The sequence below is a fragment of the Haliotis rubra genome, unplaced genomic scaffold, assembly GCF_003918875.1.
Source record: "Haliotis rubra isolate DU_JTF1 unplaced genomic scaffold, ASM391887v1 Scf599, whole genome shotgun sequence".
NCBI classification, from domain to species: Eukaryota; Metazoa; Mollusca; class Gastropoda; order Lepetellida; family Haliotidae; genus Haliotis; species Haliotis rubra.
Genome location: NW_025767300.1, coordinates 521,672 through 543,360, shown reverse-complemented (window position 1 = coordinate 543,360; position 21,689 = coordinate 521,672). Strand labels below are relative to the sequence as shown.

Genomic DNA, 21,689 nt, shown 5'->3' with positions numbered 1-21,689 from the left:
GCTTATACCTTATATATTGTGATAAAAGCACTTATCATTGGGCTTATACATTGTGATGAAAGCATGAATTAGTGGGCTTACATGTTATATTTTGTGATGAAAGCATGAATCAGTGGGCTTATACCTGATATATTATGATGAAAGCATGGATCAGTGCGCTTATATCTTATACATCGTGATAAAAGCATCAATTAGCGGGCTTATACCTTATACATTGTGATAAAAGCATGAATTAGTGGGCTTATACCATATATATATTGTGATGAAAGCATGAATTAGTGGGCTTATGCCATATATACATTGTGATAAAAGCATGAATTAGTGGGCTTATACCATATACATTGTGATGAAAGCATGAATTAGTGGGCTTATGCCTTATATATTGGGATGAAAGCATCAATTAGTGGTCTTATACCTTATACATTGTGATGAAAGCATCAGTTAGTGGGATTATACCATATATATATATTGTGTAAATGTCAAGAATGCAGGGAAACAGATAGCAACTGACTTTATGATGTACATGGAGATGACTGTTATCACTAGGAAACTGGAAGAATATTTTTGTCAAGCAATCACAGCATCTCATACAATCATGCAAGCATTGGGTCACTTCAGTCAAGCTCTGTTGGGATAGACTAGGTTTCTAGCAACCTATGTCTGCTGATTCCTAGGAGTGACAGTGGATCTGGTTGTCTGACTTAGTGACTGGGTTCATTGCTTGTCATCATAAACTAACTCTGTGGATCATTAATGTCAATCACTTGATTGGTGGCTGACTTAATTATTTACACACATTTTCTTATGTAGTTGGAATAGGCTGAGTGCAGTGTTAAACAGGAAGGAAACAAAAAAGACCATTTACTTCAGCTCAACTTGCTGAACACTCACATTTTACTATTTGTACATAGATGAATAGTTTAAAAGAGGTGCCTTATGTCATCATGAATGTTTTTGTGTCAGTTCTATTTTTGGACACTGCTTCAGTTTGACTCCCAGAAGAAGATACAACAGAAGAACTGCATGTAAAATTCTAAGTTTTTATTTCAGGTTGATTGAAGATAGACAATAACACATTGACATCGTTTGTTGCAAGTTCTCTACGGTTACTATACATCTGCCGAATACTCAGTGGTAGGCCATTGACAGCCACTGATTAAAAGGACATATACTATGTGATCTTAACCTCTCACCGTGGAATTCAAATATTGAAATTTTAAATTGCAGTTAACACTTGACAGCAGTTCCTATGATGTACAAAAAGGGACATCCTGACCCTGTTTAAGAGGTCAAGGTTATTGACCTTAGTAAGGTTTTCTAACTGGAACTATGCAGGCAGCCAGAACGAAAGTGCCAAAATCAACCTACAGAAACATGAATAAATAGACCTAAAATTGACCCCTTGTAAACAATTTTGAAATGTTTTCAATGCAGGAAGATTAGATGTTACAATGGACAGTCTCAGACTAGCTGAATCTGCACCAGTTCCAGTCTGAGCCTTACCGTAGCCTTGCTGATTGATGGCAAAGTCAGAAATCAGTACAATTGAACATTAAAATCGTTGGCTTTACACATATAATATATGGACCATAACAACCATCTTCTTAGTTCAAAGTTATACACTCATGCAAATGATCGTCTTCATAACACTGAAATAAATAAATAATAAATAAATAAACTGAAAGAGTAGGGATGTATGAGTTCTGTCCTCTTGACAGAGGCTTGCTCATCCCAATTACATGTACTAGGCTAGATGCATGGTCATTAACCCTTTACGTGCTAAGCACAGTAACATCTCTTTCAAAGCTCCAGGAAAGTCAGATCAGTAGCACACCAAGGGTTAACAGCATATGAATACAAATTCTCAGCACAATTTCACTAAGATTCCCCCCCAAACCTTCCCTCCCATCCCACAATTCCCATAGCTAAGATTAGGACCCTCCCTCCCAATTCTGTCCACCGACATGTGAACAGACCTAGCGAGGAAATAAGCAAGCAGGCCAGGAAGATAGTGAAAATGACACATTTATAATAAAATGACGAGGCAGACTGCCCCATATTATTACATGATAAGGGGGTACCAGCCAGTGGTACGTAGCACGATCGATCGTAACTGAGTCTTTAAAACACGCTACTTAGCAGGTCAACAGGATGGAACAATTATCAAAACAATCTGTAGACAGTTGTAATGATAACGTTATATCCTACAGCAAGGGAGAACACGCTGTTCCCCCCACAACTAATTTTACTTCAAAATATTCCAATGAAATGTGTCAGAAAAATAGGCCTCGTCTCAACAGGAAAACCAACGCTTTTTTATGTCAGGTGCCATTTTTACCTGCTTAGCACTTCCCTTTAAACACATGGGTTAATTTTCACATTCAATGAATTAATGCACATGTCCGCCAGTGTTCTTCGCCTGGCTACATGTGGAAAGATGAATTACATGTCACACAACATGGAACAAGTTGAATTGTGATCACAATGTTTACTGATGCAGATACATGCAATGCTCATTCAACTAGTACAGAACACAGTTATTACGAATACAGTAATGTACATTAATGTGCAAAAAATCACCTTTACAACTTGCGTCATAGGCATACAGTACGATTTAAACAGACGTGCATGATGCGTCGTCATGGTTTATACATATTTCATCATCACTGTAATACACTCATATAATAAGTAACTTACAATTTCCTGAACAAAATAATTTCCATATATCAATTTGTCCAAGCCAGACAACATCTCTGGCACAAGACAGCGAAGAAATTATTTTGTAATATAACACACTTGCGTATAGTCAAGCCTTGAGTTAAACTGCGTAACGTTGTCAATAGCCTATTTCGAAAATTGTGACGTTCTACAGAATTCATTGCTCATTGTCTGCGCAATGAAACAAACGAACTGATTCCCAAACACTCTACACAATTTTCATCATCAGTTCAACAATATCTAAAATGAAAATTTGAAATAGGCCATAGCCAACAGATAGACAGTTGACCCCTTAAAAACCCAAGAAGAGGCCATACACAAGGTGAACACATGGATCTTGTGACAGAATAAAGCAAGCTCATGGTTTATTCTGTACAAGATTATCAATATAATCAACAGGAGCTCATTAAATGTTCCAGCTAAAAGCACTGACAAAAGCCAATTTCACGACTATAAAGCTAGATCCCCTACAAAAACACCACTTTAGGGGAAAATATTTGTTTTTGAGCTCAAAATGATGGTCTCTTAACATGGAAGGGCATAATCAGTAAGAACGTGTCACTATCTACGTATAATACACAAACCGATATACTCGACACAGCTGACAACGAGTTCAGCCGCTAAGGTCATATGCCAACATCTCCTCTCCGTATGCCTTTCAGTGGATTGGAATAATCGTGGCGTCTGCTAGCACAAGCAGACGTCAGCCTTGTGCAAAAATCACAGAAAGTTCCCTGAACTGACGACAGTGAAAACAAAGCAAGGGTGTACACAATATTAGCCCAGAACTTCATTCCTCATAGACTTGCACTGCAGATGAACAAGATACCAAGTGAGTGAGGCATGATGATCTGGGCTATTACAGGATATTCATATAAACATCACACATTATGAGATGTCTGGAAATCATTCACACACACACAAGACTTCAACTTAAAATGACAGTCTATAGTTTCTATTTCAGGTTTGCTAAAACCCTGAAATTCTCCCCAATCTACAAGATATTATTGAGAAATCAGCCACCAAACCCCTTTTTTCTCACCCCCATGCAAAATGATGCTCAGTAATTTTGGCATTCAAGGGATTCTCTTGGTGCATGAAAATAGAATCTGAAAAATATCAAGAATATTTTGCAATAAATCTTTGTGTTTTGACACAGACAAAATTTGTGTTATGCTTAAAGACCTAATTTCCATTTATTCAATATGAGAATTTTAGAAAATAGATATTTTCAGTCTTTTATTTCAATAAAGTTTACTAAGAGATTCTGTTCTCAATGCCTTATCCTTATTCAGCATTCAGAATAATTAGGCCTTGAATATATTTACTTTTCAAAGTAAGATGAAGTGTGTATGCCAGATAAATAAATATATAGCATTCCTGACTCGTCATTCATTATGCTCTGACTAGTCAAAGAGAAATATTTGCACTTTGCCCGGATATTAAAAAAAAATAAAAACAAGATGAGCAATTATGTAAGATTGTAAAATAGTCATTTTGTTCGCGAGACATTTGCATGCTGCTGTAATGAGATCTAAAACAACTGGTAGGAAATCACAGGAGAAAGTGAATTTTGTTCAAATTTCAATTCTGAAACTCTTGAGCAATTATGTATTTTAAAAAAAATCAATTTCTGATTGACATAGATTCCTACACAAATATAAGCTGCCATTAATGGAAAAGGCCTGAGGCTTGTAATTTACTGGACTAATTTTACAAATAATTTCCATGTCTATTCTTAAGAGTAATTACTTTTCTCCGCCACTGAAACAAAATCCCAGTCAGATTTGAATTTGCATACACCTGCCTCTTGTAAAGACTAACCAATCAAATAAATATATCTGGGTGAGCAAACACCCATCCACACAGTGGGAGAGGATTTGTCGTACATGTGCGCAAGCGCGTCGTACATATAGCCGGGCACTGCCCAGTTGGGCCATTACCACAATGGCCATAAAAAGACTCGGCAGGACAAACGAACTGAGTCCAGTTCCGTCGTACCGGGACAAGCATCAGAGACTACTCACATACTCAGCAACAAGACAGAAGAACCAACTCAACTTGCATTCAACACAAGACGAGGCCGAGGCTGTGAATCCCTTGATGGGAGGGGCTTACACGTTACACGGCAACACTGATCGGCTTGGGACATAAAGTACAGTGCATGTCCCAACAGGCCCCTGCTTCAATGAGAAAACTGACTGAGTGGCACTGTTCTCCTATCCATTCAGTAGCATCAAGCAAAATCTAGGCATATGTTGAAGCCACTGGGAAACAGTATTGTCAGTAATGCTCTCTATATACTAATGTTGATACAGGCTTGCCAGCTTCTAGTGTGCTTGTTGGTCCACTCAGTTTCAGCAACTGAGGAAACCTATGCAAGTGGGCCAGCGAATAAGCGTGAAGCGTAGCTAAACAAGACCTCGGTTCTGTTGCAATACGCACACACATACATACATACATGTGAAAGTGTAACCAGAGTTGTCTTCTCTTAGCTCCTTTGTAAGACACAAGCTGGCCACTACTTCTGTTGATTCACAACAGAGACACAATGGCCGTCGAGGGCCGGCAAACTTCCTCCTACGGTTGTGGTAGAGGATAACGTCCAGTGAAGACCAAGCAAGAGAAATCATCTTCTTTGTTGAGCTCTTTTTAATATTACAGTGTGGCCTCTGCTGATCACATAGCCCATACTTTAAAATCTTAGTCCTTTTGGCTAGTGTTCACACCACTACGTCACCATAGCAACGTGTATGTCTGCACATGAGCAGTGAGCTCTTCACAGCTGACAGACGTGAGACACACGTCTGCTGCAGCTCAACACTGAAATTGCACACAATATTTCATAAACAGGACTTGGTTTGTTGTAGTCCCGAGATCCATAAAATGCAGGTCCCGTGAAGAGGAGTCAGAAACAGACAGCGACACAATTGACACAGACACATGCACGCCCCGCTCGCCCGCCCGCCCATCCATCCGTCCGTCTGGCGGTCGGTGAACGGTCCAGCCACCTTAAGCCTCTTCTCGTCCGCCATGTTCCGCCATATTAGTACAATCCACAGCCACGCAGATTGTTTGCGATGATTACATCCGTGACGGCATCAAACACAAACTGAATATTGTTGGTATCCGTGGCACAGGTTTGGTGGCAGTAGATTTCCTTGGTGGAGCTCTTGTTCTTAGCCTCAAACTGAGCCTGGATGTAGGCAGCTGCCTCTTCATATGTTTGCTTGCCTGGAACAAACACAGCACAGTTAGAACCAACCAACCTAACAACAACCTTGCCAGCATGTTATCGCAACTGTTCTCACCAGTTATTGTTACTGTTACTACTGGCCTGGGTGTCATTGTACAAAGGGATCTTAGCCCTAAGGTGATCGTAACTCCCATACAATAACATAGACTTACGACTGGCGTAGTACTAATGTTGCTTTGTACAACGGCACCCTGGAGTTTGATCGTCCAGAATCAGAGTGAGCAAAACTTAGGAATTACTGTTTAATATACAAACATAATCATGTGAATGGATGCTGACAAGTATCTCAAATCACTACGTGCACCACTTCAGGAACCTACATCCCCAAAATTTCAATATCACCAGATCCTGGTAGGCAAGGGACACAACTCTGTTAGTTATAGGAGCAGATGCTATTTTACATATCATTCCTAGCTTACATAAATATAGTTGAGTACGGTCCTTCCATTTGGAATTAATACTTTGTATGTTTGCTGAACTTGAGGCTTAAAGTGCCAAGAGCATCCCTGATGTACTATCTAAACATTGGCATGTAGAACACACAAAGCGTTCTTTCTAAACCGCAGACTTATATTAGTCTAGAAGTATATTATCTTTGAAAACATGCCATTGGTGCTTAAGACATGTTGGGTGTCTAGCTCCTTTGACCATCAAGAGACATCTGAACTGGTCACCTCTGTCCATGGAGAGACATGAACACAAGGTGAAACTGGTCACCTCTGTCCATGGAGAGACATGAACACAAGGTGAAACTGGTCACCTCTGTCCATGGAGAGATGTGAAGACAGGGTGAAACTGGTCACCTCTGTCCATGGAGAGACATGAACACAAGGTGAAACTGGTCACCTCTGTCCATGGAGAGATGTGAACACAGGGTGAACAGTTCACCTCTGTCCATGGAAAGACATGAACACAAGGTGAAACTGGTCCCCTCTGACCATGGAGAGATGTGAACACAGGGTGAAACTGGTCACCTCTGTCCATGGAGAGACATGAACACAGGGTGAACAGTTCACCTCTGTCCATGGAGAGATGTGAACACAGGGTGAAACTGGTCACCTCTGTCCATGGAGAGACATGAACACAGGGTGAACAGTTCACCTCTGTCCACGGAGAGATGTGAACACAGGGTGAAACTGGTCACCTCTGTCCATGGAGAGACATGAACACAGGATGAACAGTTCACCTCTGACCATGGAGAGATGTGAACACAGGGTGAGACTGGGCACTTCTGTCCATGGAGAGATATGAACACAGGATGAACAGTTCACCTCTGACCATGGAGAGACATGAACACAGGATGAAACTGGTCACCTCTGACCATGGAGAGACATGAACACAGGGTGAGACTGGGCACTTCTGTCCATTGAGAGATATGAACACAGGATGAACAGTTCACCTTTGACCATGGAGAGACATGAACACAGGATGAAACTGGTCACCTCTGACCATGGAGAGACATGAACACAGGGTGAGACTGGGCACTTCTGTCCATTGACAGATATGAACACAGGATGAACAGTTCACCTCTGACCATGGAGAGATATGAACACAGGATGAACAGTTCACTTCTGTCCATGGAGAGATATGAACACAGGGTGAGACTGGGCACTTCTGTCCATGGAGAGATATGAACACAGGATGAACAGTTCACCTCTGACCATGGAGAGATATGAACACAGGATGAACAGTTCACTTCTGTCCATGGAGAGATATGAACACAGGGTGAGACTGGGCACTTCTGTCCATGGAGAGATATGAACACAGGATGAAACTGTGCACATCTTTCCATGGGGAGACATGAACACAGGGTGAGACTGGGCACTTCTGTCCATGGAGAGATATGAACACAGGATGAAACTGTGCACATCTTTCCATGGGGAGACATGAACACAGGGTGAGACTGGGCACTTCTGTCCATGGAGAGATATGAACACAGGATGAAACTGTGCACATCTTTCCATGGACTTACATGTGAAAACAGGGTGAATTATTCAGGTTCTCTCTTCTCTCAAGCATTATTAGTGAGATTTCAGTCTCACTTTAATGTCTTTATCAAACTGTTGTAATACAAGAAATATTATCTGTCATATATACCACCTAAAAAATAGCTCTCTCAGTCAATCAGTCACTTTCAGTTTTCTGAGGTTTCCTGAAACTAGTGCAAGCCGCAGACATTCTCTGTTTTGCAATGCATGTTTATGTGTGTAGAAGCCTCTACACTATCAATATAAATGTTTCCGGTTGAATGCACAAATTAATTAAAAGCACTGAATTGTATCTGGTATTTCTATTAACCAAAATTGATCCATAATTGTTTATAAGTGTTCCCACCTGCACATGTCAGAATGAGTAGCAAGTCATTGCCCTGAAAAAATCTAGTAACTGATATTGTGAATATAATTCTTACACATGACACAAATACAGGCAAACTGAGAAATTTTCAAGCAATAAATATGAAAAACTATGACTGATGAAAAACTACCTATCAGAAGTGGTAGTAGGTAATGTGTTTAGTGAGAGAAGGTCTTACTATCTGCCACACATTGTGGTATTTCCTAACACTTGCATGTAGCACTGAATCCATTACAGTTCATCTAAATAATGTCCCTTCCAAATCTCCACATTTCAGAACTCCAAAACATATTCAAATGTCTCTAATTCCTACCATAATTGTATAAATCCATAATTATCTACTCATACACACTAGTGTGGCTGTCCTTGGTGGCATATCAATCTTAGTTCCATCAAATCAGTTTGTGAAATGGCTCCGGTTCACAATCATGTCTATATTTAGCCATACCGACTTGCTGATAATTTATGTATATCATTAATGGCAAATGTTTGAGAAATACAGAGGGAAAAGGACATTTATTTTGCTTTGAACAACCACCTGCCCAAACTATGCCTCAAATACCAAATTCTATCCAATCCCTTGTTCCAAGAATCATGTGAGGATGCCAGGCTGTGCCATTTCAGCACCTTCCAACAGTATTGATCTTGCTGGGTTGGACTCCATTTTCTATTTCTGCATAAATAATGAGCTCTGACAAGGGCAGGTAACTCATACATGACTACAGTACCAGCTACCTAATTAATTATACAATTCTACAAAGTCCATAAGATTTGACTGTAGTTTTGTACCAATAATTACAAAAATATCCAATTAAATTATATTTGTCCTTCTGAATATTAACTTTATGAGAAAAGGGACAGCTCTGAAAATTTATATGATTTTGTCTGGAAAACTTAAATGGTTAACAAGCTGAATTTAATTTATCGGGAATATATTTCAGAAGCAGTCTCTATGTAGTAGATAGGAGGTAATAAATTCTGTTGTTCCTGTCTCGACTTTCTCCAACCAACCCGGCCCTCATTGCATATGTACAGAATGATGCAGACAAATGCTCTGTTACCGGAAATCTTTGTATTCTATATAGATTCATAAACTCCAGACTAATATTTTTCACAATACCAATTGTCCTCCATGTTCATGGTGACGTGGATGTAATGCAACAATTATATGCAATGAAAACAATGAGAGAATGTAGGCGTGTGTGAGTTACATCCTCCAGACGGCCAGACCGACTCTGACAGCTCATCTGTCCCCTGTCCCCGACACCAACCTGATCCACCATCATAAGTATATTTGGCTGAATCAGTTTGGCTAAATCTTCAAGAATTCAGATACTTGGGAATGTAAGGTGACCTTAGTGTTCTTCATTTATATAAATTCATGAATGCTACTTGGGGATGTTCAACTGAAATGATTTCAGATTGAATTGGAATAGCCACATCCTTGAAATGACATTAGCTGTGTGTTGTGTGGAGTGGTGTGGTGTGAGTATAAGCCCCCATTCAGCCGTTGAAAGTGGAGGTGGGCTTGTGGGTGTGGTTAGGTAAGACAGGGTGATGTTGGATATGGAAGGAGGCCCTGGGTGCTGTGGGATATGGAAGGAGGCTCTGGGTGCTGTGGGATATGGAAGGAGGCTCTGGGTGATGTTGGATATGGAAGGAGGCTCTGGGTGATGTTGGATATGGAAAGAGGCCCTGGGTGCTGTGGGATATGGAAGGAGGCCCTGGGTGCTGTGGGATATGGAAGGAGGCCCTGGGTGCTGTTAGATATGGAAGGAGGCCCTGGGTGCTGTGAGATATGGAAGGAGGTCCTGGGTGCTGTGGGATATGGAAGGAGGCTCTGGGTGCTGTGGGATATGGAAGGAGGCTCTGGGTGCTGTGAGATATGGAAGGAGGCCCTGGGTGCTGTGGGATATGGAAGGAGGCTCTGGGTGCTGTGGGATATGGAAGGAGGCTCTGGGTGATGTGGGATATGGAAGGAGGCCCTGGGTGCTGTGGGATATGGAAGCAGGCTCTGGGTGCTGTGGGATATGGAAGGAGGCCCTGGGTGCTGTGGGATATGGAAGGAGGCCCTGGGTGCTGTTAGATATGGAAGGAGGCCCTGGGTGCTGTGGGATATAGTAGGAGGCCCTGCATGCTGTGGGATATGGAAGGAGGCCCTGGGTGCTGTGGGATATGGAAGGAGGCTCTGGGTGCTGTTGGATATGGTAGGAGGCTCTGGGTGCTGTGGGATATGGAAGGAGGCCCTGGGTGCTGTGGGATATGGAAGGAGGCTCTGGGTGCTGTGGGATATGGAAGGAGGCTCTGGGTGCTGTGGGATATGGAAGGAGGCTCTGGGTGATGTGGGATATGGAAGGAGGCTCTGGGTGCTGTGGGATATGGTAGGAGGCTCTGGGTGATGTGGGATATGGAAGGAGGCCCTGGGTGCTGTGGGATATGGAAGGAGGCTCTGGGTACTGTGGGATATGGAAGGAGGCCCTGGGTGCTGTGGGATATGGTAGGAGGCTCTGGGTGCTGTGGGATATGGAAGGAGAGAAAAAAGTTCTCACAAAAAATATGTCAAGGAGGTTAACTCTCCACATCGTCATGGTGCCTGACCCATATTCTAGCACTGTCATCTCTGCAGGTTGTAAATAGTTACATATCCACCATTCTCTATGTTAGAACAGTCTATCCAGCAGTCAACCCCTGTTCATGTTCATGTAGGTTACTTTATTATTACTCAATAAAAAATCTACCTATCTGATTTATAATTGGCCAGTCACTCTCTTGAAAAGGCCAGTACTTAGGTAGATGGCTCATTCATCTGTGTACTTCCAGGATAGGTCAAAACTGTCACACACAAATATGTCACCAAAACATGTCTTTGCAACTGATGAACTCATATTGATAAAATTGTAACATGTGTTGCAAGCAGGATGTTCAGAATTTACCAGCTGAATGAACTTACACACTGCTCAAGCTTCAGTTACAACATGTGGAAGCCCATTCAGCCTGCCACAACCCTGTCCATCTCACTAGCGACTTACTCATAGTACAAATGTAACCAGTTCGTCCCAGCCCTACATCATAATTACCTGTATACTCTTGGAAACATATCGTTAGCGGAGATTTTCTGATTTTCTCTTCAAACAAATCTTTCTTGTTGAGGAAGAGAATGATGGATGTATCAGTGAACCATTTATTGTTGCAGATGGAATCGAACAACTTCAAGCTCTCTTGCATGCGGTTCTGGAAGAAAAATGGGAATTGTTTATGAATTTATAATAAATCAATCATATTGTTTCATTTCATTTTTTAACATTACTTCATGTAAGAATTGTTACTACCTCAACACAGATAACACTGGCATTGGTGTTACAGTGTCACTGATGGCAACACAGTTTCATCACAAGATAACGTCATTGACAAAATAATGTCTCCATACCAGTTAATAATGTTAATCACAGGAACTATACAACATATTTGTGAATATCCTCAGCAGTTGTAAATTAACACACATGGACAATGGATTCCGGGTTTGAATTAAGAATACTCTTCTGAACGATAGAACAGTACATCCTTAATGTCAGAATGATAATCCACAACACTGAACAAGTCATAAGTACATGGTTCAAAATGGTCAAAATCAAAACAGATTTGTCAGAATTCCATGACATGATATCATAAACACATCTACTGCCATATGTTGCTCCCAACAAGGAGCAAATACTCACAGTTGTTTCATCTTCATGTAACACTTGATCGTATTCGCTCATGGCTACACAAAATATAATGGCAGTGACATCTTCAAAACAGTGAATCCATTTCTTTCTTTCTGATCTCTGCCCTCCAACGTCAAATAACCTGTAAGGACAACAGATGCTGAAGCATGATCGCACACAAAGTCACAGCAATATTCAAGCAAAAAGGTTTATCAAAAATAAAGTCAGTTACAATACTTAATTTACAAACATAGGTTGAATACATTTCATTTTTAAAAAGTAATTCTTGTCTTCATACAGGATTCAGTGAAATAAACTGAAATAAAGTGAACAAAATGTATACAGAGCAGTGAGTGAGTGAGTTTAGTTTTACACAGCATTCAGCAATATTCCAGCTATAAGGCGGCAGTCTGTAAATAATCAAGTCTGGACCAGATAATCCAGTGATCAACATTATGAGCATCGATCTGCGCAGCTGAGATACGATGACAAGTGTGAACCAAGTCAGCGAGCCTGACCACCCGATCCCGGTAGTCACCTCTTATGACAAGCATGGGTTACTGAAGACCACTTCAAACCCAGATCTTCACAGGTATATATACAAAGCAAATGCAGTAATTTACAATGACAACAATATCAGACCTTATTTTGTGTTAATGGTTTATGCTGCTAATGGATGATATAAATACTTACCATGGTGAAAATAGTAAATAAAACTGTCAATATATAGTTTCTTCCGAAATATTTCTCTACAGGAACAAATAATTATATTTTGGCTCATATCTCCATACAGTTAAAATAACGGGAAGACTTCAAGCAAAATGAAGACTTGAATCTTCATCTGCAAAGAACACTTAGAGTTAACACATAAAATGATATCAAACATATGTTAATGTCCTCCTCCTACCATGATGTACAGTGAGCAACTACAGGATATATTTCATTAGAGTAGAAAGACTGTACCACTTAGGAAAGTCTCAGTCCAGGGCCACAACAATTAGCTGCGACATTTTCATCAATTATTTCCCTCTAGAATATAGATTTTATTATCTGAACTTTATTTTCAGAAAATGTCACTATAATGCCAATACCCATGATGCAGAGCATGAAACAGTTATTATGAGGAGGAATCTGTCTAGTGCCCATCCTTGAAATTTGTCACCCTGAGCAATTATTACGCGATATTTGCTACAGCAGCTCATCCACTCCAGTGGAAGGGGATGACAGTGCTTCATCACAGGAGTGATGGCAGTGATACACTGGGTGTTGCATTATCTCCCCTTAATTTACATAATTTCAGATCAAACTTCCGGGAGGAAAAGCAGATAAAGGCAAAAAATACTGATAAGTCAGAATGAATAGCAGACATACAAGAATTAGACAAGGTCAATTGTTTGTACAATATGATGGTTCACGCAGTCAGTCTGATCAGCAGCCGGGTGTTGTTTTATATCCCAATAACCTCAGCTCCTTGAAAGGTCATTTCAAGGTCAGGACTACAGAGGGCTATTTCAGGTTACTGAACACTTCGGTTTCATTCAGTTTCTCACCCGTGTGGGAAGATATTGAAAGATAGTTTTTGGAAGATATGATTGATTAGTAAACCTGTACTTTAATTTGAAAGCTGAATGACTCGAACTAAAACAACACAAGGCCCCTAGCAGCTGATTAGGGTGTATGTCAACAGTTTGGTTTCATACTCACTTGAAATTTAAATTCTTAAAGGAGAAGTGCACTTCTACAATACCAGTTGTCTTCACTCTTGTCCTCAGGATATCCTGCTCAGTTGGCATGTAATCCTTTGCCCCTAAACGATCTAAGTCATCTAAAAAGCTGAAAAGTCAAAGAAATGTGTTAACTAGAAATTAAAGGAATCATCACAAGTTGTGAATTTTGTTATCAAAGTTCCCGTTGTCAAGCAGGAATTCTTGTACCGTTGTCCTTCCTGCTTGACAACGGTACAAGAATCTGTATCGAAACGTCGCACTCATGAAATAAAGAAGTTGTTATCCATAAAGTTTGTTCTATACATCACATTTCAACATTTGTCAACATGGATGAGGTTAACTGTCACTTGTCACTGTATCTCTAGAAACTTCTATCTTGGAGCATGGCTCTGAGGGAAATCTGGGACAGGTATATAGTCAAATGCTGGTTTATATGTTAAGGGGAAAAGGTGAACACAAGTTGTTGCCTAACCACCTGACCCCACAGGACTGAAACATCATAGGTACCCTGCTGACAAGCCCTCATTGCTGAGTTCCCTGTATAAAAGACGAAATGATGAAAAGGACGGGTAGAGTCAAAGAAAGATTTGGTTCTGACTGAATCATCACATTTGAAAATAGGTACCGGTATCGATCACGTACTGCACGGAAAATACCAGAACCATTTACTTGAACTAATATGATCCTGTCTGAAACATTCCCTGATAACAGATGGAGCAGCAGAATAGATCCACCTTGTTAGGAGTGGTTAGATCCCATTTATTGTAGTGGTTAGATCCACCTTGTTTGGACTGGTTAGATCCTCTTTGTTGGGAGTTGTTAGATCCACTTTGTTGGGAGTGGTAAGATCCACCTTGTTACAGTGAGAGGTTATATTCATCTGGTTAGGGTGAGATAATAGATCCACCTTGTTGGATTGAGGGTTTAGATCCACCTTGTTGGATTGAGGGTTTAGATCCACCTTGTTGGATTGAGGGTTTAGATCCACCTTGCTGGGTCTGTAATTAAATCCATCCTGCTACAGTAAGTGGTTAGATCCACCTTGTTAAGGGAGTTGTTAAATCCGCTCTGTTCGGACGAGTGGTTAGATCCACCTTGTTAAGGGAGTTGTTAAATCCGCTCTGTTCGGACGAGTGGTTAGATCCCTTTTGCTGGATGAGTGGTTATTTCCCTCATGTTTAGTTAGATCCACCCTGTTAGGGTGAGTGATTAGATCCACCTTGTTGACGGAGTGGTTGGATCCACTTTGTTTGACTGAGTGATTAGATCCACCTTGTTGAATGAATGATTAGATCCACCTTGTTGGATAAGGGGTTAAATCCACCTTGTTTGGTGAGATCAACCTCAAAATATGAACTAATGACGGATATACCAATGGCCAAGCATACAGGGGACATGAATCCAGCTTGTCATTTAAGAAAATAATTTCTGCACCTGATGACCCTCAGCTTCACATTCCAAGGTCATCAGTTGGCTTGTGCCACCTGCCACAGAATCAATACCCCACAAAACATGCTCGCACCGCCCTACGAAACAAAAAATAACAAAGCATACCAGACAAAACTTTCACTGCCCTACGAAACAAAAGATAACACAGCATACTAGACAAAACTTTCACTGCCCCACGAGACAAAAGATAACACAGCATACTAGACAAAACTTTCACTGCCCTACAAAACAAAAGATAACACAGCATACCAGACAAAACTTTCACTGCCCTACGAAACAAAAGATAACAGCATACTAGACAAAACTTTCACTGCCCTACAAAACAAAAGATAACATAGCATACCAGACAAAACTTTCACTGCCCCACGAGACAAAAGATAACACAGCATACTAGACAAAACTTTCACTGCCCCACAAAACAAAAGATAACATAGCATACCAGACAAAACTTTCACTGCCCTACGAAACAAAAGATAACACAGCATACTAGACAAAACTTTCACTTCCCTACAAAACAAAAGATAACATAGCATACCAGACAAAACTTTCACTGCCCTACAAAACAAAAGATAACATAGCATACTAGGCAAAACTTTCACTGCCCCATGAAACAAAAGATAACATAACATACCAGACAAAACTTTCACTGCCCTAACCTGTCCAAACACTTGCAAAACAACACATATATCTGAAAGTAATAGCCAGTATTTTGATACATGTAACATGAGCACAATACCCTTCTTAAAACTTCAGACATCATCACAATGATTAACTTCAAAATGTTAACTTGTTAGTCACAACTGTACTTATATGTACCAGTGTGTACTGAAAGTACGGCAGCCCAAGAGCACCATCATGGACCACTAAGTGCATTATGTGTACAGATATGTTGAAATAGATTTGTAAAATAGAATTTATCAGCAGGTTGAAATTCCATCTCCAGCTGCTGATCGTTATCAGCTGATATGAAAGTCGGATTATATCAAACAGATATGCCAGATAAACATCTACTTGGCTAGAATGGGTGTCAATAATAGGGACTTTCACAGAAGTGCCACAGATATGGAAATTGGGAAAATTAACACTTCTGTTTAAAATTGAAGATTTAAAAAAAATGTATTTTCTAAATTTAAATCATTTTTATTTTTGCAATAATATAAAACAAATCACTTTCTCTATTATTGTCCTGATGTCAGTGAAATTCTCCACAGAACCATAAAATTAGTTATTAATTATTACATATACAAGCGAGTCCGGTAATTCTGAGCAGCTGCAATAGCGTACTTCCGTATCAAAGGTAAACATCGTCTGCTACCACATTACGCTTGAAATCGGGACATTTCTACAAGGGACTAAAGGTAAGTAAATAACAGTAATTGACAGATAAATTGACAGTTTTATGAAAATTCGTTGTCTTCAGACTTTTAAACTTTTTTCTTCATTATTTTAAATATATTTAATATGAAACACTCTTCCTTACATTGATGAAGTGATTTTTGAAAATACTCTGGCCCTAATACGCTTCCATACTTCGGATCTCCAGCTGGATGTTATCCGCGTCAGTTGCTGCGCAGAATTACCGGACAGCAAGCGATGTCGTCAGAACGCCAGTAAGGTCAACCGTATGGCATAATGCAACGTTAGAATCTTATAGTCGTCAATAAAACTTATATTTCTAGGTTAATATGATGCATACCAGCATGTTTAGTCACGTAAACCACAAAAATAAGAGACGTTAGTTGCCATGTTGATCGATGTGCTTAGGTGAGAGGAATTACCGGACGGCATTGTATATGAAGGTGAAACTGTGGAATTCTCAATGACATTTGCTGCAGACCTGGAATTGACTGTTGGCCTCTGAACATGTCCAGACAAATCTGCCAATGCTCTAAGCATATTTTCAGGCAACTGAGACTCAGGGGTTCACAGTGCAAGTACATGGGTAGGACTGCTAGGCAACAGCTTGTTCGTTGGTCTTCAAATTTAACTGCCCAGTTCCAAAACCACAATCAGAAAATAACTAAGGTATATACATAATATCCAAATTATTGCAAATAATGTATTCGCATTCATTTTCCCAGTTAAACTATTTACTACACGATATAGGACCGTATCCCCCCAGCACAAGTGTGACTGACACCTGCTTCTTGTGCCACTGTATATCACACCAAAAGGTTGCGTCCATTATTATTGCTATAGTTTCAATATAAGACTGTTAAGTTGGCCAGCATCTGGCGGGATATTACAGTTTGAGTCACGGCACACCAAGGATTCATCACGAGTGGTTCAATGACAAGGGTTTGCAATCAAATACATGTTGATACATATTTATCACATTTTGGGGAACACAGATGCACAGATATTATATATATATGCTTAAATAAGACTTCTTCTTTAAATCTTTTTAGAGTGGTCAAATGAAAATGGAATATAAGAATATAAAAAAGACATGCTTTCTAAAGATATGGTCGTGGCTCAAATAAAAAAGTTTTTGAAAAGTTCTTTTGACTGATCCCACCTTAATTTGACTTAATCTGAAAAAATATACACACACATTGACAGTAACATAACTGTTCTCCAAACTCTCATTTCATTCACTTTTTTAAAGTGTGTTGCCGTAAATTTTATTATGGTGGGTAGAATCATTTGTTTCTTCTTGAAAACATTCTCTGAATTGGTCGCTACACATGTAGTATTTGTGAAGCATGTTTTGTCACTTAAACAAACAAGAGCCTGAGCTATACCTATAACAACTCTATGGTTGTAAACATAGTAATGACCAATTTGTTATCTCATTAAACCTAAGGGATAAAACAGAAATGATCTCCGGATATACAAAATGGTTCTCCATGTAAGACTAAAATTAATATTTTCTAATTGATGTCAGGGGCGTAGCTGCCATATAGGCAAAAAGGCAATTGCCTACACATAATTTTGTAAAAAATAATATTAAAAAAAAGGAAATGATAAATTTGAAAGAAAATGTTACAGGTGAATTTATTTCAACATGCTGAAAGCAAGGATATGTACGTATAATAATTGCATTCTAAACTTTTTGCCTACACATAATAATTGGTTCAGTTACGCCCCTGGATGTTCTGGCCAAATGAACCTGAACACATTACAGCTATCAAAATGTATCATAAGAATAAAAAGATTGCACATACCTTCAATTCTTAATGTGCATAACAAAATATACAACCTTTCTTTCAGGAAACTATAAAATTGGCAGACAGACCCAAATTTACATATTATGAAGTTCCAGGTTATCAGTTATATCGAGTTTAGATATTTTTTTATCTTGCAATAGAGTTGTTTTGGGTATTTTGATTACAAGCAGTAATCCAAAGTCTCAAAATTGGTTTATTTATACATTACTTATCTTGGCTACACTAAACATGCTTTTTACAATCTGACATGAGGACTCACTCAAAGACCTGTGGGGAGTTTGTATGGCCCTGTGTGGAGTTTGATAATGACACAGATGATGCTCTACATCAGGCATGATGGAGAAGGGTAAAATGTCCGCTACTTGGAAGCAAAACTGTTGGACTTAGAAGTTCAAAATGTTTGTATCCAAAAACAACTCATGTTTGTGAACATTTTGTAAGGTTTTTCGAAAAATAATTGTTACAGTCCTAGTACTAAGATTAGTTGTTTTTTTCTGGATTCCCTGTTCCCAGCCTCCAAGTTGCTACACCAGGATATACTGCTGTACAGCTTAAATTAAAGTTGGTCTACAGATGTGTGTGTAATACTTACTATTTGGCTGAATCGTTCAGCTGATATTCATTAGATCTAGCAAAGCACTCCTGCACTCCAGTATCTGTCCACAGGCGCTTCATGGCAGCCAGTAAATCCTCAGAGAATGGTTCTGTATCCTCCATGCGGGCGATAACATCCAACACCATTTTGGCATCAGACTGAAACAGTGAAACATTCAAGTTATACATGTTGAATAACAATATGGTAGAACATTGTAATGCACTGATTTCCAAAACCAAATCATGACTAGACTGTCTGTATGTGTGGAATATCTCCTCATGAAATGGTCACTGAGGTTGGTTTAACTCCATTCTGAAGAATATGTTGGTCATATCACACTATGTAACCTTGATGTTGAATGAAAGACTTGGTGCAGGTCTTAGTTTTACTGCTTTAGTGAAATTACTATAGGAACCATGTGAGATGTATACTTGAACAATAGGACTGAAATTACTATAGGAACCATGTGAGATGTATACTTGAACAATAGGACTGAAATTACTATAGGAACCCTGTGAGATGTATACTTGAACAATAGGACTGAAATTACTATAGGAACCCTGTGAGATGTATACTTGAACAATAGGACTGAAATTACTATAGGAACCCTGTGAGATGTATACTTGAACAATAGGACTGAAATTACTATAGGAACCCTGTGAGATGTATACTTGAACAATAGGACTGAAATTACTATAGGAACCCTGTGAGATGTATACTTGAACAATAGGACTGAAATTACTATAGGAACCCTGTGAGATGTATACTTGAACAATAGGACTGAAATTACTATAGGAACCCTGTGAGATGTATACTTGAACAATAGGACTGAAATTACTATAGGAACCCTGTGAGATGTATACTTGAACAATAGGACTGAAATTACTATAGGAACCCTGTGAGATGTATACTTGAACAATAGGACTGAAATTACTATAGGAACCCTGTGAGATGTATACTTGAACAATAGGACTGAAATTACTATAGGAACCCTGTGAGATGTATACTTGAACAATAGGACTGAAATTACTATAGGAACCCTGTGAGATGTATACTTGAACAATAGGACTGAAATTACTATAGGAACCCTGTGAGATGTATACTTGAACAATAGGACTGAAATTACTATAGGAACCCTGTGAGATGTATACTTGAACAATAGGACTGAAATTACTATAGGAACCCTGTGAGATGTATACTTGAACAATAGGACTGAAATTACTATAGGAACCCTGTGAGATGTATACTTGAACAATAGGACTGAAATTACTATAGGAACCCTGTGAGATGTATACTTGAACAATAGGACTGAAATTACTATAGGAACCCTGTGAGATGTATACTTGAACAATGAACAATGTATACTTGAACAATAGGACTGAAATTACTATAGGAACCCTATATACTTGAACCTGAAATTACTATAGTGTGAGATGTATACTTGAACAATGAACAATAGGAACCCTGTGAGATGTACTGAACAATAGGACTATTACTATAGGAACCCTGTGAGATGTATACTTGAACAATAGGACTGAAATTACTATAGGAACCCTGTGAGATGTATACTTGAACAATAGGACTGAAATTACTATAGGAACCCTGTGAGATGTATACTTGAACAATAGGACTGAAATTACTATAGGAACCCTGTGAGATGTATACTTGAACAATAGGACTGAAATTACTATAGGAACCCTGTGAGATGTATACTTGAACAATAGGACTGAAATTACTATAGGAACCCTGTGAGATGTATAACAATAGGACTGACTATAGGAACCCTAGAAACAATTACTATAGGAACCCTGTGAGATGTATACTTGAACAATAGGACTGAAATTACTATAGGAACCCTGTGAGATGTATACTTGAACAATAGGACTGAAATTACTATAGGAACCCTGTGAGATGTATACTTGAACAATAGGACTGAAATTACTATAGGAACCATGTGAGATGTATACTTGAACAATAGGACTGAAATTACTATAGGAACCATGTGAGATGTATACTTGAACAATAGGACTGAAATTAATCAAGCAGGAATCATAACATCAGCACATGGCAGCAATTGCATCTGCAGGATAATACTGCAGTTTCACAACCCCAATTTTGCCAGATATCATTTAGTTGTACAAAACTGTAAAAAAACAACACAATCTGTCACTCAACTACAGATTGTAAAGTAATTTATAACTCCTAAGATTTAATAGTAGTTAATTCGCTACTATTTCCACCAAAGGTGAATCCTGAGAAAGCATCATCCCCACAAAGTTCAGCCAAACACATAACCATGATCCCGGAAATGTGAAGCTCATCTAAAAACAAGGTTTTCACGTTAAACAGAATTCTGTACAATGTTTGTAAAGGTACGTATTTCAGAATAGTTTAATGGTACACTTTTCCAGTCGGATCTGGGTGTTTCTGTGATATATTTGTACTATGAAGCTACTTGTTAGGCTACGCAGCTGTGGAGCAGACGGCTCCTGGAACACCACATCAGGCAGGAGTGAATGACCTCACTGTGGCTTGTTGTCTGCTGCACTGAACATATCTAAATATCTGCAACTTGCAACAAGTGGCAGTGACTTATCATCAACGCTTCCTGATTCTTAACTGTAGATTTGATTCACTGTTCAAACTCAGTTTCTTAATGCCTCCAACCACATACACTACCTTTTGTTTAGATGAACTTTCTTGTCATTTCAGTCA

General features: G+C 39.3%; 1 protein-coding gene across 1 annotated transcript in view; it reads right to left on the bottom strand.

Moving 5' to 3' along the window:
• Positions 1-1,026: 1,026 nt before the first annotated feature.
• Positions 1,027-21,689, bottom strand: part of LOC124255236 (guanine nucleotide-binding protein G(o) subunit alpha) — a 67,993-nt gene continuing 47,330 nt past the window's right edge. Inside the window, exons 4-8 of the mRNA XM_046689078.1 lie at positions 18,972-19,132; positions 13,738-13,866; positions 12,046-12,175; positions 11,407-11,560; positions 1,027-5,952 (exon numbers count right to left, since the gene is read on the bottom strand). Of these exons, the coding sequence (XP_046545034.1) occupies positions 5,765-5,952; positions 11,407-11,560; positions 12,046-12,175; positions 13,738-13,866; positions 18,972-19,132 (762 nt within the window). The 3' untranslated portion in view covers positions 1,027-5,764. The remainder of the gene's footprint in view (positions 5,953-11,406; positions 11,561-12,045; positions 12,176-13,737; positions 13,867-18,971; positions 19,133-21,689) is intronic.